Consider the following 20976-nt stretch of genomic DNA (forward strand, 5'->3'; position numbering starts at 1 on the left):
TCATTTACAGCTCATTCCCACACACAGACACACCAAAACACCTTGGAGATTGTCACAATTCACCTTCCCACGGCAGAGCCAGGAAATCTCTTTGGATGCATCTTCCTTAGCCAAGGAAAAGGAGTAATTTTTGCACAGATCAGCACTTTGTGGATCTTGTGATCCTTGGGCCGTTAATGGTTGAGTGTTTGTTGGGTTGTTTTAAAATTCTAATCCACAACTACCATTTTCTCAGCTGTTTCCACAAAGATCAATGTTAAACTGAAACATCTGACTACCCTAGAAGTAGTTTTTATTTTCTAGTTCCAACAGCAGCAGAACACCCTTCTGTGCCTTTTCTTAAAGTCATTTGTGTTACTATTCCCTCTCTTCTTGGAAGTGTACAGTTAATTCTAATTATTAATAGCTGCTCTGTCAGGCTTCACCACTGCCCAAAAGGTGTGTGTGTCACACTAAACTCTGAGCATAACCAAGCAAAATGCATTCAAAGACCATTTATGTTTTCTTTTAGGTCCCTAAAGCAGTTTTGCAAGTTCTTTGCCTGTGGAGATCCCATCTCCTTGTCCTGTGCTCATTCCCCAAGTACAGCTCATCCCTCAGATGCTCATTTCCCCTTCTCCCAAAGCAGGATCAGTGCTAAGATGTCACAAAAATCCATTTACCTGCCCTCACCATGAGAAATTTGGTTTTCCAAGTTATAAACCAGCCCTTCCATGCTTCCCCCCAACATACTGATACCTCCTCACTGGAACTATTCCATCATATCCCAAAACTCCCTATTTCCTCATGGAATTATTTCAACACTTGCTGTCAGTCCACATGACCACCCTTGAGCCCTTAAAATTCTCTTATTCAAAGAAAAAACAAATGAAACCTGATTAATTATAACTGATCACTGAAAGATGCAGTATCATTCAAGGGAAAAGATCCAGGATCAGCCAAGGTTTAACCTCATATTCCATTTTTTTCTGAATTAGCACACTAAAATCACTCTGGAATTAGATCTACAAGGGCAGGTAACATGAGTATCTCAGAGCACAGTAACTCACAGGCCTTCAAAACATGATGAGATTTATATTTTTGATAGGATTTTTCATTAGAGTTGGACACATTTATCCTGTTGCTGATAATCAAAGCTTCAGATCAGATTGTCAGAGTGGATAAAAAGGTCAAACTTTCACAATTCACAGACATCCTGGAGCATTAATGTGTAATAATTCAGAGTACCTGGACACGATAACATTTAAGATAGAGAGCACTTAAATAATCCTGCTGTCACAGCCAGTTTATATCCATCCTTTGTGAGGAATAGAGTGGTGGGAGGTTTTCAACAAGCAAATGATGGACGAAAAGGAAAAGTGAACCCTTACCAACAACCAGTCCATGGAAAAAAAGATCAAAAAAAATATTTTTTTTTAGCAAAATTACTTGATCTTAATACTCTGTTTTCTCAAAAAAAAAAAAAAAGACACTAAGAACGTTCTGAGTCTCAGAAAATATAACTTACTTTGCTAATACAGTCCAGCTTTTTATCTGCATACACTGGACTGGCACAATTCAAAGGGAAAGTACTTGAAGTGCTCAGAAAAATGATTTGATTTCTATCTGGTTGCTATTCACTGGACTTTAAAACCAAGATGAAATGTCATTCCCCACCACACTTCCCTGTTTCAGTCGGGATCAGCAGCTCTGAAGGGAAATTAAGGCTCAGGACTTTTCCAGCATAGGGACACAAAGGCCAAGAAAAGCAAATTGCCACAATTCAAATCTGGAAACACTGGTGAAGTCTTATACTGAAGGATTAAAACCAGTGTAAGCAAACAGTTCTTGCTCAGGATATCCACAGGAATTACCAGGGATCAGGAGCTTTCCAATGTCACCAAGCTGCCCAAAACACCTGCAAGGAGAGTTTTCCTGCTAAATCGGTCTTCTTTTAAAAAAGGATGACAAGGTACTGAATTCCCAGGTTTCACAATTAGAATAATCCTTTAATAACTGCATTTTGGCTCTTGGCAGTATCAGGATGCAAAGAGACAGAGCCATGAGCCAGGTGCCTGTGCAAGCAGGGAAAAATGAGACCAAAAGGAGCTTTCCAGTGTTAAATTTCTCACTGCTCTTCGTTCACCAGGAGATGAAACAACAGAGTTCTAACTGACAGCTGCTCCTGAGCCCCTGTGCTTACACAGAGGTACAACTATCTCTCCTCTTGACTGGGGAAAAATGGGGAAAAAATAGGAAGAAGACTTGTCTGAAGATGGAAGTGTTTTGTTTTTAAACTGTTGAGGCTCCAGCTACCCCGGGTTCCAGATCTGGGGCATGAACATGCAGTTCAGTCTTAAAAAAACTCCTGTGTAACATACCCAGGGAAATAAAGGTAAAGAAACATCAGAGATGATGGAGAGCTGAGCTGGATTCAGATCTGGGGGGTGGAACAAGATGGTCTTTAAGGTCCCTTCCAACCCAGACCATTCTGGGATCTGTGGACTGAGGAAAACTTCTCTTTTAAGTGGGGACTTCCCAGGCTTGGATCTGTCCATCCTCCCTGCATCCCACCTCTGTGTCACTGCTGGGTTCTTAATTACAGACCCAGGAACTTTTCTCGCTCAGATCTTAAAAAACCTAAACTTTCTACATTGTTTCATAGCTCTTACAGGCTTCTCTTTGAGCTTTGCCAAACAGAGGAATTTTGAAGACAGATGAAGACAAAATTCCCTGTCATGGAACCATTTTTCCATGTTACAAGCAAGCCCTGGGAAAAGCAGCAGTTTGTAGAATACTTGAGTGAAACTGGGACAATTCTGAGCTTTCCGTGACAGTCTGTGGTGATGGTTTTTGCATGTCATGGAGCAGCACTGGAGGGATCAGTTGTGTTACAGGTCAACTGGGAAGGAAAAGTGCCATTCCAAGGGAGGCTGGAAGCATCTCCAAACATGCCCAGCTGTGCTGAGCCCTCTTTATTGATGATGAGGGGGATGTTTTTCACCACCACTCGCTGCATGAACAATGGATGAAGGAATAGTACCATTTTTTGTCTTGTTTCCAGTATCACAGAATGGTTTGGGTGGGAAAGGACTCATTCCACCCCTCTCCCATGGGCAGGGACACCTTCCACTAGCCCAGGTTGCTCCAAGTCCCATCCAACCTGGCCTTGGACACTTCCAGGGATGGGGCAGCCACAGATTCTCTGGGCAACCTGTGCCAGGGCCTCACTGCCCTCACAGGGAACAATTTCTTCCCAATATCCCATCTATATCCACCTTCTTTCAGTCTGAAACCACAGGTGAGGTGTGTGAGGTCTAGTAATTCCTCAGGAGAGGCTGGATTTAGAGACCAGCAGAGGTATTCTGGCATTAACAAGGCAGTTTACACTCTGGAGTAGTTTGAACCTGGCATGACTTAGCTCATTTCTTTGGTAAATTAGAGGGCATTTCTTTGCTTCATTGTCATTCATGCAAGCTCAGAAAAAATTCCCAGGGATGGGATCTGTAGCTGTGTACAAAGCTCAAGCAACTGCCAAAGTTCTGCCCTGTGGATTCTCCTGTACTGCAGTAAAACCTCAAATATCATTATTTAAGGAGATGAGAAAACAAAGTACCAAGACCATCTCAAGCTGCAACAGAAAGAGTTCAGCACTTCCAGGGTCCTTCCTGATGATTTTTTCTCAGTTTCCCATCCTTGCAAGTACAGAATCACAGAATCCCTGGGGTTGGAAAAGCCCTCCCAGCCCATGGAGTCCACCCTGTGCCTGGTCCCCACCTTGTCACCCAGCCCAGGGCACTGAGGGCCACGTCCAGTCATTCCCTGGCACCAGGCACAAGCTCCACACAAGCTGCAGGATCAGTGGCCAGCAAATGTGCTCCCTATTCTTAATTTTAAACAAGCCTGGCTGCTGCAGTTATTATTTTAAGCCAGTGTAGGCTTAGAGATATAATGCACACGGGGTGTTTGAGCTTGCACTGAAATCTACATCACACTGAATTAATGAAAAAATACCCCAAATTTGTATTTCTCTCATCCTTCCTCCTTTAGAGAAACAGTGCCTGTGAGCAGGACTTAATTGAAATGTCCAAGCCAAGCAAAATCCAAGGAGTTGTGTTTTAAGAGTTACTCACTCTGAGTAGTTGAGGAACTCAGGGTGGGAGCAGCAGGGATGGATTTTCACCCCTGAACAAGCTATTCCCAAAAAATTAATCTTAAAATTCAGTGGATTTAGGGGTGGAAGAGCACTGGGAAGTGGGAAAAGGAACATCACCACACTGAAGCTGCAGTAAAGGATGGATGGTGCAGCAGATCTGATGATGAGCTGCGGGTCAGCAGTCTCAGGGTACCCAAGAAACAGCCCTGAGGTCAGGAGGAAACCACAGCAGAGAGATTTGGGATGAAGGAACAGACCTCATCTTAGCCTAACCACCAGAATGTGCTCCCAGATAACTCCTGGAAGTGCTTGGCCTAACAATTACACACCATCAATACAGTTGTTATTCAGCCAGAGCAAACAAATTCCCTGAATTATTATTAATACAAAGATTTGACATTTTAATTATCCTCCTGATTTTTCTGATGAGACAACAGAGGCACAAATATTCAAGAGAGATACAAAACCTTGTATCCACCTAATTCCTGTAAGATTTCGTGATTTCACTTGAAATACATTTTAATTCTCTCCATTCTCGGTGGGTTTTTAAAATCATTCAACGGCCCTATTAAAATATGTATTTTTTTTTTTTTTAAAAAACACTCCCTGACTAACCTGAGGATAATACAAAATGTATTTACAGGGTGAAAGCACTTGAATTGCTGTCGTGGGAGTCGTGCCATACACCCACAGTGCAAATACCTCAAAAAGAAAATTAGTCATCTGCTTCCAACTGTCAGGATTCAGGAAAAGACAACAAACTACTGTCTTGGAAACAGCCTGAAAAATGTCACCATTGAGCTGCTGTACATTGCAGAGCATTTTCAGAAACCAAATCAATAATATCAGCCCTGGAATAAGAAGGGAGAGAGGAAAGAGTGTTCAAGTGGGGAAGTGTCCAAGAGCAGGCTGGATGGGCTTGGAGCAACCTGGGCTAGTGGAAGGTGTCCCTGCCCATGGAGATGGTCTGTTGGAGAGAGGAAAACTGTTCAGTAAGATTTACTTAATCCTCAGTGACTCCTTAAAGAAAACCAGCCAGGAGCACATAAGCTGGGATCAGTTCGACCTCTGTGGTTCTCTGAGGGCTTCCCAACTCCCAGGGGAAAACAAAACCAAAGGAAAACAGGAAGAATAGAAAAAAAAAGCAGGGAAAATGGAAACATTTTTAGGTGAAACCAAGGAGGAAAACCATAAAAAACCTGAAACCCCAAAGCTCCCCTGAAAAACACAGAATAATTCCATGTTTCCATCCAGCAGAAAAGCCTCGAGGTGATTGCTCAAAGCACAACAGCATTCCTGAGTTTTTGGGGCTGTATAACTCTCATCTATAAATGAAAACTGCTAATTAATAACTGTCTTCTTAATGAAAACACAGCAGCAGAAAGGCTAAAACAATTTTTTTCTCCTGGGCAAGTGATTTTTCAGAACACTTTTACATGAGCCAAAGGTTGACTCAAGGTGTTTACACCTGCACAGACCTGCTGGTTTGGTGGCAGAACAGAAGTTCTTAAGGGAACCAGAGGTTTTCATCCTACAGAAACAGGATTTTGCTGACACAAATGCATTTCTAGGAGGTTTCCATTGAGCTAAAATGGTAAATCTTTCCTAGGTCAGACTAAACTTCTGTGGCTAAGCAGGATTTATTTTAACCTACAGAGGACATACAAGAGATTTTCCTGCACTTTATGTGGCTAAAACATGACTTACTGAAGTCATAAGGACAACTAAACCACTCATGGCACAGTAATCTTATTCTGCCAAAAGGCAAATTATGTTAATAACAGCATTGCTAATTTTCTCCTGAAACACAGTTTTTAGCAATATTAGCTCCGCAATACTTTAGGAAACAAAGTTTTTAAAAAGTTCTCCACCAAACCACTGATTTTTAAAGCATTATTCTGTACAGACAGGGAACATTAGGCCAGGTTGGACATGAATTGGGGCAACCTGGTCTAGTGGAAGCTGTCCCATGGCAGGGAGGTGGAAGGAGATGATCTTTGAGGTCCCTTCCAACCCAAACTAGTCTGTGATTAGTGTGTTTAACTAGTTGTGCTATAAACAGTCCCAGCAGGACCAGGAAATATAATTCCCATTTATACAAAGCCTTAAGCAGGACCATGGTCTGCACTTCCTCAGAACTGTCACTTCCAAAGCACTTCAAAGGCCCCCTGCCTGCTTCAGATCATTTGTTTCACTATATTGTAATAAAAACATCAAGAAAGAAAAATTCTCAAAGTCTGTTTATCCTCCTTGGTGGTGATGATACATCAAAAGTGTGAGGAGCATAAGTATCATCCAGATCTATATCCATCAGAGCATCAACACACTCTGAGGCACAGCCACTTCTGGAAAATTGTGCCATTAAGGAACTCAATTAATCTCAAATATTCCCTGCATCCCAGCAGACAAGAGAGGACATCCAGATGTAAGAGGTCTAGCCTTCTAAATTGCTTTTTTGCTTTGTTTTTAATAGGTGTCCATTTAAAAACAAATCAGCACACACAGATCCAAGCTTCCCTCTCTCAGCTCGACATTGTCTCTAATTTATACAAATGTTCAGATGCAAAGATTTTGATGTTACAGTTGGTATTTAAATAAAAAAGCCTCAAGCAAGTGCACAAATTCTGGGTTTCCCAGGGATTTAGAGGGTGTAATCCCCTTAGGCTGCTCTGAAAATTGCAGCCTATTCTTAGTTACTGCCAGTCCATGTCAGCAAAATGGTTGCTCTTCATTATAATATTTTAATACTTTGGAAGTGTTAATTGAGGTTAAGCTCAGGTTGTGCCCACAATGCTAAAAAAAAAAAAAACTGCAATAAAATGAAAGCCTCCTGAAAATAATATGAAATGTAGATAGGAAAAATATGTGGAAAACTTGGTGTGGAGATGAGATCTCCTTCCCAAGGGGAAGGACTTTCAAATCCAGGTTGGATGGGGCTTGGAGCAACCTGGGATAGTGGAAGGTGTCCCTGCCCATGGCAGGGGGTGGAATGACATGAGCTTCCAACCCAAACCATTCTAGAATTTTCTGATTCTGTGACCTGCCCATCTCTGCACATCCACACAGAAACAGAAAATCCAGGATGTAAGGTATGGAAGGATGAAGCTACTGCAGTACTGACTTCTCCTTAGTGCACATCAACACACTTTAGATGCTATGGTGATAGGACTAAAAAAAAAAAACAAAAACAAACAAACAAAAAAACAACAACAAAAAAATAAACAAAAAACCCAAACAAACAAACAAAAAAAACCACAAAAAACCAAAACAAAACAAAAAAAAACCCTCACAGTTACTCAAGTCTATTTTCTTCATTGTTTTTTGGGAAAGAAAACCCATAAGGTAGCACAGGTTGTAGCCAACTAACTTGGAAAGTAACCTAATTAAACCAAAACATCTCCTTCAGCACCCTCAAGATGCATATTTCCCCAAATATAAACTAGAACATCTTTCTGACGTTTCTTTGGCGATCACTTTTATGTTTCTGATTTTTTGTTTTATGTTCACTGAGGAAGAACTGGGGAGTTCCCAGTTCCCTTCCACCAGACCAGGTTGCTGGTTGATAGGGGAAAGGCCTAGATTTGGGTCATATTCCTGAAGTCAGAAGTAGATGTTGAGAAGGAGCTCGTGTCAGAAGGCAGAGCTGGCACGTGGTGCCCTCACGCTGTGGTACCAGCACCACCATCCAGGTTGGACAGGGCTTGGAGAAACCTGGTCTGGTGGAAGGTGTCCCTGCCATGGGCAGGGGGGTGGAACAAGCTGATCCTGAAGGTCCCCTCCAACCCAAACCACTCCATGATTCTGGGATTACAGGCACATCCAACTCTCATACCGGACAGATCAAGCCCAACCTCACGGCAACTAAGCTGAACCATCCTGAAGGATGGATGGAAAAAGGGAGAGACTGAGCTTGGAGTTAAAAAACGTCATATCCTTATACATAAACCAGTGAGGGATTCCCAAAATCGAGATATTAAGATTAATACAAGCTGCAAGGTTTAGTGCTGAGATTATCTTTAGGTGAAGCACAATGCCCACGGGAGTCCCAGCTCGGAGGGAACTCCTGGCTCTCAGGCATCTCCCTCAGTTCCAAGGGAAGAATTCCACTTTGGATCTAAACCAGACCAAAAGCAACTTGCATTTCTCTAAAAAGATGACAGATTTTCTGTAGGAATCTTTGTTTTGTGAAAGACTTCCCATTTTAAGGGATTTCTTCTTACCGAAAATAATCACTGGTCTACTAAAGGACAACCAAGTTTTTGGTCTCTAACCTGACTCTCCTACACTGGAATGCCTTCCAAATATTTTTTAAGAGGAAGAAAAAAAAAAAAGCTTATTCAAAATACTGCATCATCACCCAGAACTCTGCTCTCCTTATCCTGGTATCCAGACTGTGCTCACAAACTCTTTATAGCAGTTAACGCTGATAGAAACACTATTTTTCAGGAATTCTGCACTGCAAATCAGCCTAAATTTTACATGGAAATGCTCTGCCAACAGTGAAATCCTTGCTGGCATGAAGGAGATGAATTCCATGCAAGTGTTTATGTAGATAATTATGTGAAAACAAGAAAGTAAAAGTCCAAAGCCCTGGGGTATCAACAACAGAATTAATTTATATAGAAATAATTGAATTTATACTGTACTAACACACTCCCAGAACACAGAGCTCTGAAAGTGCCTGATGGAAACCAAACACTGGGACACCATGGGGTGTTCTTGGGGCTTACAGAGAATTCTAACAGGGTGGTTCAAAGAAGACAACATTACTAAATATGTAAAAAAATCACCTATGAAAAGCTAAAATTATTCAATGAGGAAAATACTGCTTTAAGAAAATTTAATGAAAAATAACATCCAGCTAGAAAACGAATGTATCACCATAACCAGTGGAGCTTGAGAATGACAATGATGCTAAAACAAGCAGAGCTGAATGTGTCAGTTGAGAAATCAGGATTTCAAACTCATCATGCAAAAATCATCTCATTTTTAAATCCTTATATCAAAGGACCATTTTCATCAGCTTAACGAGGCTGCCTTATACGAGCAAATATGTTTTTAAGTATATGAAAATCTGGAATTATTGTGCATTTAAAGATCATCATATAATAGAATCACAGATTGGTTTAAGCTGCAAGAGGCCTTAAAATCCATCTTCTTCCACCCCCTTTGCTTATGGCAAAACCTTCTCCTCTGTTCTCAGTCCTACAGTGACCACCGCGGGTCTCAAACACCCTGATGAGGGGAGAAAAGAGAGTTTTAGCAGTAAAATCAGGGTTAGATGGGATATTGGGAAGGCCAGGTTGGACTGGGCTTGGAGCAACCTGGGCTAGTGGAAGGTGTCCCTGCCCATGGCAGGGGGTGGAACTGCATGGGCTGTCAGGTCCCTTTAAACTCAAATAGTCTGTGATTCTATAACTTGGAAGATTTTATTGAAAACCTCTTACTATTAAATGATTTCTCAAGCAGCAGAGCAGAGGCTGAACATGATCAGCACAAACCTGTGTGGAAGGAGGAGAGACTGGCACAGGAGGAGGTTGTTAATCTACAAGCCAGATAATTACTGATTTGAATGGTTGTTTGCAGGCTTACAGAGATGAATGAAAATGTCCCAACTGGAAACCAATTTTAAACAAAAAGACAAAAGAATGTGGCACCTACCACAATATGTTTATGGCTTTACCTATAAAGAGGCCCTCACAGAGTCATGCACGTTCCTCTGAGGGCAACTATTGACTATTCTTTATATCCTCAGTAAATAAAGACCTTCACCGACTCATCTGTAGACTTTAAATGTTGTATCTTTAGTAAGAGCTTTTAGTATCTGATCAATAGCTTGGGAAAAAAAAACCAACATTTTACAAGTCTAAGTTTAACAGTAGTGACATTTGAATGTCGACTTCTGAAAGATTTTTAAAAGGGGAAATGAAAAACAGGTCTTGCTTCTGCTCTGAGAGAGCATAGTAAGTACAAGCAAATATAAACTAGTGCTATTTTTTTCCCCCATCAGAAATAGCACAGAATACATTTTGCTTTGTAGTTCTTTTGCTCAGCCAAAAGAGGACAGGGTCAGACGGGATATGGGGAAGGAATTTTTGGCTGTGAGGGTGGTGAGGCCCTGGCACAGGTTGCCCAGAGAAGCTGTGGCTGCCCCATCCCTGGAAGTGTCCAAGGCCAGGTTGGATGGGGCTTGGAGCAACTTGAGACAGTGAAAGGTGTCCCTGCCCATGGCAGGGGATGGAACTACATGATCTTTGTGGTCCATTCCAACTCAAACCATTCCATGATACTATGGTTTGCCTTTGGTGTCATGTTAAAATTTAGGTAATCTGAGCATGTTCCTCCAAATAAAAAGCAACTTTTGAGGCCAAATAATCATCTAGAACACCAAGAACTCTACGTTGCCTTTGGCTTTTAGAAGGAAAGAAGTCTTAAAAGAAGTAGATTTACCCTGTTGTGAACTTCTGTCCGTCCACCAGTGTGCCAAGAGCTGTACCCAGAGCCCCAGAGCACTTGGCTTCAACACAACTTCCAACTACCCATATTCACATCTTCAAACCTTTAAAATATTTAAGAAAATTGACATTGTCAGCACCAGCTGATCATTTTCTAAGCTAAACAACCAGCCTGCAGCATTTCAGAAATGCTGATTTCTCATCTTAGGGCCAAGCACATCAAACAGTTTGGGTGTAATTTCCCATTAACACTTGATGTTATATAGGCTGGGTATTTTGTCATGTAAAAAAATAAGGCCATTTTTTTCCTACTGCTGGATTGTTCATTAGTGTACCTTGGCAAGGAAGCAGAGGAGCAGGTGCTCTGCCCCTGCATGGGCAGGGAAGGGGCAGAGATGCCCCTGTTAACAAAGCAACACTGAATTATTTGAGGTCAATCGAATAATTTGGGTGAGGAAGGTCCTGGGCTTCAGGGTAGAACCTTCAGCAGCATTCCCTGAAGTAATCCTGACTGGATCTACCTTCCACATCTTCAAAGTTCCCCACATGAGTTATTTTCCCACTTCATCTAAAAACAACCATGGAGAAACTTTGCAGATACCTGTTTGTATTTAACAAACTGAAAATAACTTTGAAAGAGTCTAAATTTGTGATTTACAGAGAAATATCAAAGTACTTATGCATAAATACTGACTTAAGAATTTTCATTTTAAACTCGCCACGACATTCATGTTGACAGGTAACTGTGTTCTTTTTAATTTATTTATTTTAATGTGTAGAAAAAAAGCAGCTGCATACCTTAAAAACCCATTTTTAATTAAAACTGACCAAATCAGAGACAATTACAGGTAAATGAGGAGTCACTGCTGTAAGAGACTTCAAACCAGAGCACAACAAAGCACAGTTGCAGGCTGGATGAGTACAGGAAATGTTACTGAAAAGGCATTTTCTTCCTTTTAAGACACAAACATCCCTAAAACAGACTTCACTGAGAGGTACAAAATTTCTAAATATATCCTATTTTGCAGTATTATATCCTATACATTCCTCCTAATATAATGCATTTAATTTATTGCTCCATGCTAAGTTTGCTCAGTGTGAAAGTGGAGAAAATATTAATCCACCTCCAAAAAAATTAATTTCTTCATGGAAGCTGAATATGCTGATTGTGGTCCTGGTTTCCTAAATGGCTTGATTTTGGTATTCAATATTAAAATTTAAAAAAGTTCTGATTGAAGTTCTGATTTTTATGAAAAAAAAAATCATAGAAAACAAAACATATGTTAAAAGAAATCAGGTTTTAATGATTTCATGTTCTGTCTTTCCAGGCTTTCGTATCGGACTGGTCAGGACACGGCGAACTGCGACACGTGCAGGAACAGTGCATGTATTATCTACAGGTAGGTTCAAAAAATATTAATATTCCCATTTTTTCCTGAGTGAAAGCCATGATTTAGTCACTAATGAAGGCTCGGTGGTTGGCCTTGATTTTTCGAATCAACACAACGTAAATTTAACTTTGCCTTATTAATAAAATTCAAGTGTAAGTCCAAATTTTCAGATCAGAAATAGATGTTCGTGGTCAGTGCTGCTGGAGCTCTGGGATGTGAGGGGCTGCAAGGTGGGAGCTTCAAGATTTTGGGATATTTAGGATTTTCTGACCAACAAGTCAACTCCAAATTTACTTTTGTACACTTCTGTACACCAAATTTCTTTTTATAGCAGTAACAACTGGACTTGGGAAATCATTTGGAGAGAGGGAATGTACAACAAAGAGAACCAGATACGGGTTAAATCCAGAGAGTTTTAGCAATAAAATCAGGGTTAGATGGGATATTGGGAAGGAATTCTTGCTGTGAGGGTGGGGAGGCCCTGGCACAGGTTTACCAGAGAAGCTGTGGCTGCCCCATCCCTGGAAGTGTCCAAGGCCAGGTTGGATTTGGAGCAACCTGGGCTAGTGGAAGGTGTCCCTGCCCATGGCAGGGGGTGGAATGAGATGGTCTTTAAGGTCCCTTCCAACCCAAACCACTCTGGGATTCCATGACTGTTAGACACTGACACTCCTACCCAGGCCTTTTTTTGGCACGTCCTTGTATCACAGTGAAGGAATAACATGACACGAGGCCATCTTGAGTCTGATGATGTGTCTCATACTGACAACTTAATTGTCCTTCTCCATTAGAGCCTTAAAAAACCAACTGAATGTTTTCCTGCGTTGCAGGAAGGAGGAAAACAAACATGTCTCAGAGTGTGTCACAAAATCAGGCACCACAGCACAAATGAAAATGTGCAAACGTGACAATTCCATGGAGGTACAAACTGAAATGAAAGTACAAATGTTGCCCAGGACTGAAAAGTGTAGGATTTCCCCCCTCATTCCTTAGTTCTCTACTCAGTCTGGTTCAGATAGAAGAGCTGAAGGTATTTATTTAGGGATTGTCTCCTCCCTGCACAGAAGTGAGGGGGAAAAAAGGATGGAAACCCTCAGCTCCATCTTCCCAACCACAACAGAGTTCTGTGCAGGGGCAGGAACCAATTAATTTCTTTATTCCTCCTTTAAAGTCATGTTTAGAGGCATATAAATAAGCAAAGCCTCCCATGCCTCCCTTTTCCTGAGCAATTTCTGGCTCAGGGCAGCCTGGAGGTACAACCCAGCACAAATCCATCAGGGAATTATTCTTGTTTCATTAGCGAAACAAAATCCAATTAGATTTTTTTTTTTCAAATCTTGACTTCTACGCAGTGGATTTCAAGTTAAAGAATAAAACCCGAAGGTTCCTTTGCTCCCTGCAAATGAAATGACTCCAGAAAAGCAGATTTGAAGCGTTTCCCTAATGGGAGATGGTGGAACAGGCAGGGCCAGCTCTCCATTCCCACCCCAACTGCCTTTGGAGTGGACATTTGCCTAAAGCCATGTTTGCAGGGCAGGTTTTAGCACAAAACAGCTCAGCTTTTTGCCAGTTTAGGAGAACAAGTGCTGCAGGCAAAAAACCCTAAAAGCAGAGACACTGCAAACCAGGGAACCACGAGAAAAGTGAATTACTGAGACAAGATAAGCAGCCAGAAGGGATAAAACAGGAATTCACTGATAAAACCAGCACTGAGACAGATTGTCTTGTAGGAACTTCTGCTCCTCCACAAATCAGCTACTCCCTGACATCTCAGAGTGCAGCAGTTCATTAGTGAGGATGTTAATTAAATCCACATGCACCTCTGCCAAGGGTTCACATGTCAAACACTGCACACAGTTACCTGATTTCTCTTCAAGGCAAAAACACCTCTCAGGACCAAAAATTAAAGCTCAGCTTAACCTGTTCAAGGGGCAGTAAAACCCGGAGGAAACATCCCTGTCACACCAGGAGGTCCTCAGTCTTGAGCTCTTTTGCCCAATTAATACATAGGAAAGACTTAAATAAAAATATAACCAAAGCCTTGATTGCACAAATCAATAATTTAAAGAGAAAACCTTCAGTTTGCCGTAATTGACTGTGTAGGTTGCTTAAATATGGTTCAATTTTGAATGCTCTAACATTAAAAAAAAATAAAAATTAGAGCTGTTTCAAATCTATATTTTTAAACTGCAGTGAAACAGCATCTTAGAGGAAGGATTAGGTTACCCAACTGCATCCTGCAGTGCCAGGTATAGCACAGGTGAGAAGGTGGAAATCCATGGAATTCAATTCTTCCCACTCAAGATGAATTTTCAGAGTATTAATATAATGTAGCACAGAAGTCAGAGACAGTGTAGAAGGCAACAAAAAAAACCCTGTTGTACTTTATAGGGTTTTTAGCATCAAAACCATCAATACTGTTAGTAAAAATTCCTTTTGGCAATAGTTATTTTGCATGTTAAATTTAAACTTTTGCTAAGATTACAAATCTACTTTTACATTGTTCTCTCTTTATATTGAAAAGAATACATATTTCTTAGTATTAAAGGAAAAAAAAAGTAAAATTTTCTCATTTTTCTTAAAAAAGTAGGAAACTGACAATCAAATATTAAACAGTATTAAAAAGAAAAGGTACCAAAGCCTGAAACTGTTTTAGAAATCAGGAAGAAAAGAAAAGCATCCACATTTAGATACTCTATTTTCCTCAAAACTCTGCTTATTTCTGCAATATGTTCAGGAACTTGGAGCTCCAGACATAGGAGTCACTGACATTTTCTTCCACTGCATCAGATGAGCCACAGACTTAAAACTGTCACTAAAATTATTCAGCATCGTGTCTTTATAGTCATTTCCAGACTGTATTTAAAATAGGGCCCAAAAATGTGATGAAATGGTATAAACAACCAACCACTTTATCATTTTCCCCATCAGTATCAATATCTCATGACCCAAGGTCACAGAACAGTTTCAAAATCATCCTCTACAAACACAACACAAATGTCCACATCTCTACTTTACAAACTAATTTTGATTCACCACTGACATTTTTAAAATAAGTTTTATCAGGGTATATATTTCCAGGATAAAGTCAACTTAAATACTGAAATGAAGCAAAATCTTGCTATTAAGAAGAAATTGCATTATTATGCAGTCCGTGTATCAATCTGAAACACCCAAAACCCCACGTGGACTCAAATCTCCACAGCCTGGTTTATTCTGTAATTATCTTTTCCTGGAACTGTCCTTTCTGCTCCTGTTTAATTTCCCAGCCTGGGTGAATTTTAATCCCTGAGCAGAAATCTAGAGGAGAAAAGGGGGCTTCTTTGTAATATTTTGTGCAATATTCTTAGGCCTTTAGCAGGAATTACTTCTGTGAAGGAGCACCTTGGAGGATTCCTGCTGGATTTCCCTTTACTGGGAAAGGTCAGGAATACTCAGTAGCTTTTACAAGGCTACCTTGGCTTCTGGAAGGAAACTTTTAGGAGATCAAATCCCAACCAATTTCTGCCTATGGAGAACAAGAATTCAACTCTGCACTATTGTTCTTTGCAGGGGAGGAATCACTCCAAGTGGTACCAACCATTACTCTGGCTGCTTTTTACTCCTTTGAAATTTTGATTTATGCTGCTGTATTTTTATTTGATATTAATCTAAGGTGGAATCACATTATTCAACAGAAAATGTATCCTTAGAATCTATTAAATGCAATTCACTATAAAATCTGCAAGAGAAATGTGTTACAATAGAGGGATAAAGCTAAAAGTTAGCAAAGAGCCCACATGTAAAGGTTAGATATTTAATTTACTAATTATTAAAATTAATAAATATAGCCATACAAAGTGAACATAAGGCATCAATCCCTAAAATTGCAACAGTCTAATAAAATCAGGTGATTAAATGATTAGAATAGTCATTTTCATCACCTTTTTATTTCCTACCCACATTAATTAATTTATATGTTCTCATCTCATCTCTAGACTGTAAGATACTTAGTGGGAAAAATGGATCTTGGTGGCTTGTTAATGCTGGCAGGGCTTTGGATCCCAGGCTTTGGGGATTTTTGGGTTGCAATAGGAAATTTAATGTGCTGGAAAGTACATTAAGGTAATTTCCAAGTGATTAGTGCTTATCTGGATCCTGTTTTTCCAAGATGTGGCACGAACTAATGCCATGTCATCCAATTAACGTGACCCAGGAAGAGACAGGATGAAATTCTTTAATTCCTGCTTCACCTATTCGACCTAAATTCAAAGGGTTCAGCTGCTCTATAAATGCTTGGAGGATTTGGGCTTAGCATTGGAAACTGCAGGATAAAAAGGTGAACTGAAGGGGTGTCACCTGAAATGAGAGCAGAGGGAAGGGCTGTCTGGAGCCTTCGCAGGCTCCAGCCTTGGAGGTGACAACAGACAAGAGGAGGAAGGACATGGAGCTGCTGGAGAGAGTCCAGAGGAAGCACCACGATGATGAGAGGGCTGGAGCAGCTCTGCTGGGAGGAAAGGCTGAGAGAGCTGGGATTGATCAGCCTGGAGAAGAGAAGCTTTGGGGCGACCTGACTGTGACCTTCCAGGACCTGAAGGAGCCCTCAGGAAAGAAGGAGAAAGACTATTTACAAGGGTCTGGAGTGACAGGACAAGGGGGATGGCTTCAAACTAACAGAGCAGGTTTAGAGAAATCCTTCCCTGTGAGGGCAGTGAGGCCCTGGCACAGGTTGCCCAGAGAAGCTGTGGCTGCCCCTGGATCCCTGGAAGTGTCCAAGGCCAGGTTGGACGGGGCTTGGAGCAACCTGGGCTAGTAGGAGGTGTCCCTGCCCATGGCAGGGGGGGGAACTTGATGGGCTGTAAGGTCCCTTCCAACAGAAACCATTATGGGATTCTATGATTCCCTGATCAAACCCTCGGCAACCTAACCCTGAATCTGAATCCCTCTGATTCAGCAATCCTGCAGTACCCAACAGATCATCAGCATCTCACAGTCTTAAAAGGATCCATGGCAATAATGTGTGACTGTGCTAGATAATAAGAAAACCCATTCCTACCTCTGAGCCTATTGCTTGATCCCCTCCCACAGTCCATATGCTTAATCCCAATGGTTATCACTCCTCAAACTCTGCTTTCAATCCCTCATAAAGGAACTAAATTAGCAAAGGTTCACTGCTGCCTGCATGCAAAAAATAAATTAACTAAGTTCTCAAAATAGTTAAAAAAACAAAGCCAAAGCCAGAAAGTCCACATCAATTCCTCAGGTCCCTGACAGAAGAGCTGGAGAGGGATTTTGGACAAGGGATGGAGGGACAGGACAAGGGGGAATGGCTTCCCACTGCCAGAGGGCAGGGATAGATGGGATATTGGGAAGGAATTGTTGGGTGTGAGGGTGGTGAGGCCCTGGCCCAGGTTGCCCAGAGAAGCTGTGGCTGCTCCTGGATCCCTGGAAGTGTCCAAGGCCAGGTTGGAGGGGCTTGGAACAACCTGGGCTAGTGGAAGGTGTCCCTGCCGATGGCAGGGGGTGAACTGGATGATCTTTTAAGATCCCTCCCAACCCAAACCATTCTTACTGTGAAGGGATTACAGACATCTTAATTACAAAGTTCTTGCTGGTGTTTAATGAGCACATCAAAATTAAATTCTCGAAGAGCTGTTATTTGGTTTTACTTGGCCAACTTTTCATAGGAAAGACTTTGATGGAAATACCAATATACAGGCACCTGCCCTAAAATGTAAAGTTCTGGCTGTAAACCGTGTAAGTACAGAGTTATTGTGGGGAGAAGACACAGAAAACCAAAGTATTTATCAGAGAGAGAATTTTCCTGTTTATAGTTGTTCACAAAACCAGCTCATCGCTCTGCACTGGAGGAAGAATTTGAGACAGGCATAGAACGTGGAAAAACCCTGACCCAGTGTTCCAAATATAACAATAGTGTAATTAAGAGAAGCTTTAGGATGTCCTGCTCAGGTGTGTGAGGCCAAGGTTTGTACTGCTGGCATTATATAATGGATTTATCTCTTGTTTCTGTCGGGCTTCTTCACAATTGTCAGGTTTTTGAAAAATATTATTACATTATCTAGGAAAAAATGCTTCTGAAGCAAATAATTCTCACCTCCGTGTGTAACAGCAGGAGAACACGGAGTCCTGGATAATTAAGTTAATGGAGTTATTACAGGGAGGCTTATGGGACAAAACCCAAGTTTGAAAGTGAAAAGAGGCACATGGCACAGAGGATATTTCAGGAAAAGGTCATTTGGAGGGAGGACACCTATAGATACTGAGGGACAGAAATAGCACTGAGCAAAACAGGATGTCAGAGCTGTGACAGGTGACAAAATCAAATTTAGGAGTGAAAGACCTGGAAAGATCTTCAGCTCTATAACAAAACTATCCATAATTCCTACAAATATGGAATTCTTGCTGAATTTAATCCATGTAAGTGCTCAAGTGTTCAAGGTTGGACAGGGCTCAGAGTAACCTGGGATAGTGGAAGGTGTCCCTGTCCATGGAATGAGATGATCCTAAAGGTCCCTTCCAAGCCAAACCAGTCTGGGATTCACCAAACCAGTCTGGAATTCTGAGAATGATGACTGATGGCGATTAATGTTTGATATCAAGAGTAAAAATAAAGTGAGCTATAGCTAATTTAGAAGGATACTTTAAAAAATTAAAGAATAAGTAGTTCTTTAATTTTTAAAGAAATTTTAAGAAAAATTAAATAATAAGAAGAAAAGTAAAGAACTGTCTTGTTATTGCAGCATAAACAGGTATAAACTGAAACCTAAGTTTGCAAGCACACGGATTATTTGCCTGAAGGGAACTGGTCCATTAAAACACCTCTAAAGCTGGATAAACCGATCTTGAGAGACACCAATCAATTATTCTGCAAAATTTACACTTCCAAATGCTGAAATAAAACGGATGTTTTTCATGCAGCCTCTTTATACCCTTCAGAAGCAAAATATTTCATTTGGATGTGAAAGGCTGAAAGCCTGAGCTGAAAATGGCAATAACATGGGGTTTGTCAGATGGTCTGGAACTAAGATGCTTTTTTTCTCTTGAGGTCTGTCTTTAATAGAAATTGGTTATGTAAAAAGTTACTCTGTTCAGCGAAGGGTTTTTATAACAATTTCTCTCTCGCAGCAATTTCCAGCAGCTCTTAAGAGCTCCCCTGCAAGAATAACTCTTGAAAGAAGTCAAAATGAACTCTGGCAATGCCAGAGCTGAAAAGGCCTTTTTTTTTCCCCAAAAAATTTATCCTGAGAAACAAACCAGCCAAATGCTGCCCTTTAAATGAGATTTAGAGAGTTCTTAGAAGAGCATCTCCTTCCTTCTGAGATTTCCTTGCTGTGTCACCAACAGCATTTTTGTGCTGGGATCTTCCCATCTCCCCACTGAATTAATGCTGCACTTCTCTAAAATCTGCTTTTTGCCAGCTAAAGTGCACACAGGAATGTGTTATCAGTGAAGACAACACTGTTCTTTCATCAGCAAGGAGGGATATTAATCAGTAGGGTCAGAATGTGCTTCTGCAGGAACACGATGCCCAACAGCTGCCTCCTGCAAAGTCAAGATTCTCCGCTTCCAGCACAGAGCTGGGAATTTTTTAATTATCCTCTTTGATTTCAAATGGCTTTTTAGTCACTAAAAACATAACGCTGGGCAAAATACTTTTTATATTTGAACTCTTACATAATGTATCTCTCTTCTCTGCTGTTACAAGGTTTATCCAAATAACTCCACATCACTAAAATGCTGACACTTTTGCTAGGGATGAACAGTTAAACCAGGCACCAAACTAGGCACAGGCTGATGCAAAACCAACCAAACACTAAACTAGGCACAGCCAGATGCAAAAAGCCCTCACACTCTTCCAGCATCCTTTTCTTTGGCTTCCCTGGAAGTCCTTCCAGACAGACTCATCAGGTCTTAATAAAACCAAGCACAAAATTGTCCTTATCCTTCTCCCAGCATCTTTGATTCCTTCTCCTCCACCCTAAGCGGAAAATAAGCCCTGCCTAAGTCAGCAGATATTCAGTTTACAAAGGTTGTGCACCAACATCCCATGGATTTCCTCTGAAATGGCTTTAAGTGTTCTGTACTAGATCCTTACTCTTTAGGCCAGACAGGGGTAGTAGTAACAAATCTTTTAAAATCTCTTTTTGGACGAGCTCCACTGGGAGCACAAGGCCTGGGGAAGCAGATCTCACCTCTCCAGTGGTTTGTGCCCAGCAAGGAAGGGCAGAAATAGCTCAGAAAACACATTTAATACTAATTCAAAGTGAATTTAAGTCCAGGAACAACAATTTCCCATTAATGATGAAGGCAGCCAGTGCAAAGCCAAGGACCCCTCAGCTGTGGAGGTGGACAGGGAACCTCTCAAGTGCCCAACAGCCACAAACTGCTACATTTAAAATATCCAGCAAAAGGTAGGGAGGAAATAAATGAACCCTAGTGTCTAAATTCCCTTAATTTCACCCTTTTCAATCCATCCTCTGATATCCAGGGCCCTCCTGCAATGGGGTTGGACTAGAGGACTTTTAAAGGTCCCTTCCAGCCCAAAATATTCTGTAATGTGATGCACAAGATGGGAAAAGCCTCAGTGCAGAACGTGGCCAGAGGCTGCTGCACCAACCAACCAAAACCATCAAGTTCCAGGATATTTCTAAGGGGTCCAAATTCCATTTCTATCATCAGACAGGATTTTTCCTGAATTTTATAACATGTTTCTTTTGATTTATAAGGTTAACTCAAAGCCCTCTGTAGTATCCTGGTGGAATGGGGATTATAATTTCATCTTGATTATGGTTCTTAATTGCTGGCAGGATTTTGTAGCCAACACAGTGTTTAGAATTCAGGAGGGAGATTTTAGAGCTTCAGCCTATTTTTTAAATGCAAGGTTGCTCTGCAAGAGAATTGCTTTTTAATTTATTTATTTATTCTCCCACACATGTATATGACTCTATATATATGACAGTAGCTTGGTGATATTTGGTTTAATTTACTGAAATTA

At 41.0% G+C, this 20976-nt stretch overlaps 2 protein-coding genes across 3 annotated transcripts in view; one reads left to right on the plus strand and one right to left on the minus strand.

Moving 5' to 3' along the window:
- The window catches only part of DOCK1 (dedicator of cytokinesis 1), a 276152-nt gene that overhangs the window by 163170 nt on the left and 92006 nt on the right, over positions 1-20976 (minus strand). The gene's annotated exons all lie outside the window — the stretch shown is intronic.
- The window catches only part of INSYN2A (inhibitory synaptic factor 2A), a 40715-nt gene that overhangs the window by 17970 nt on the left and 1769 nt on the right, over positions 1-20976 (plus strand). The window contains 1 exon segment of the mRNA XM_018078450.2: positions 11919-11990. Coding sequence (XP_017933939.2) covers positions 11919-11990 — 72 coding nt within the window.

This window comes from Manacus vitellinus, unplaced genomic scaffold, assembly GCF_001715985.3.
Source record: "Manacus vitellinus isolate BGI_N305 unplaced genomic scaffold, ASM171598v3 scaffold_40_pilon, whole genome shotgun sequence".
In the NCBI taxonomy this organism is placed as follows: domain Eukaryota; kingdom Metazoa; phylum Chordata; class Aves; order Passeriformes; family Pipridae; genus Manacus; species Manacus vitellinus.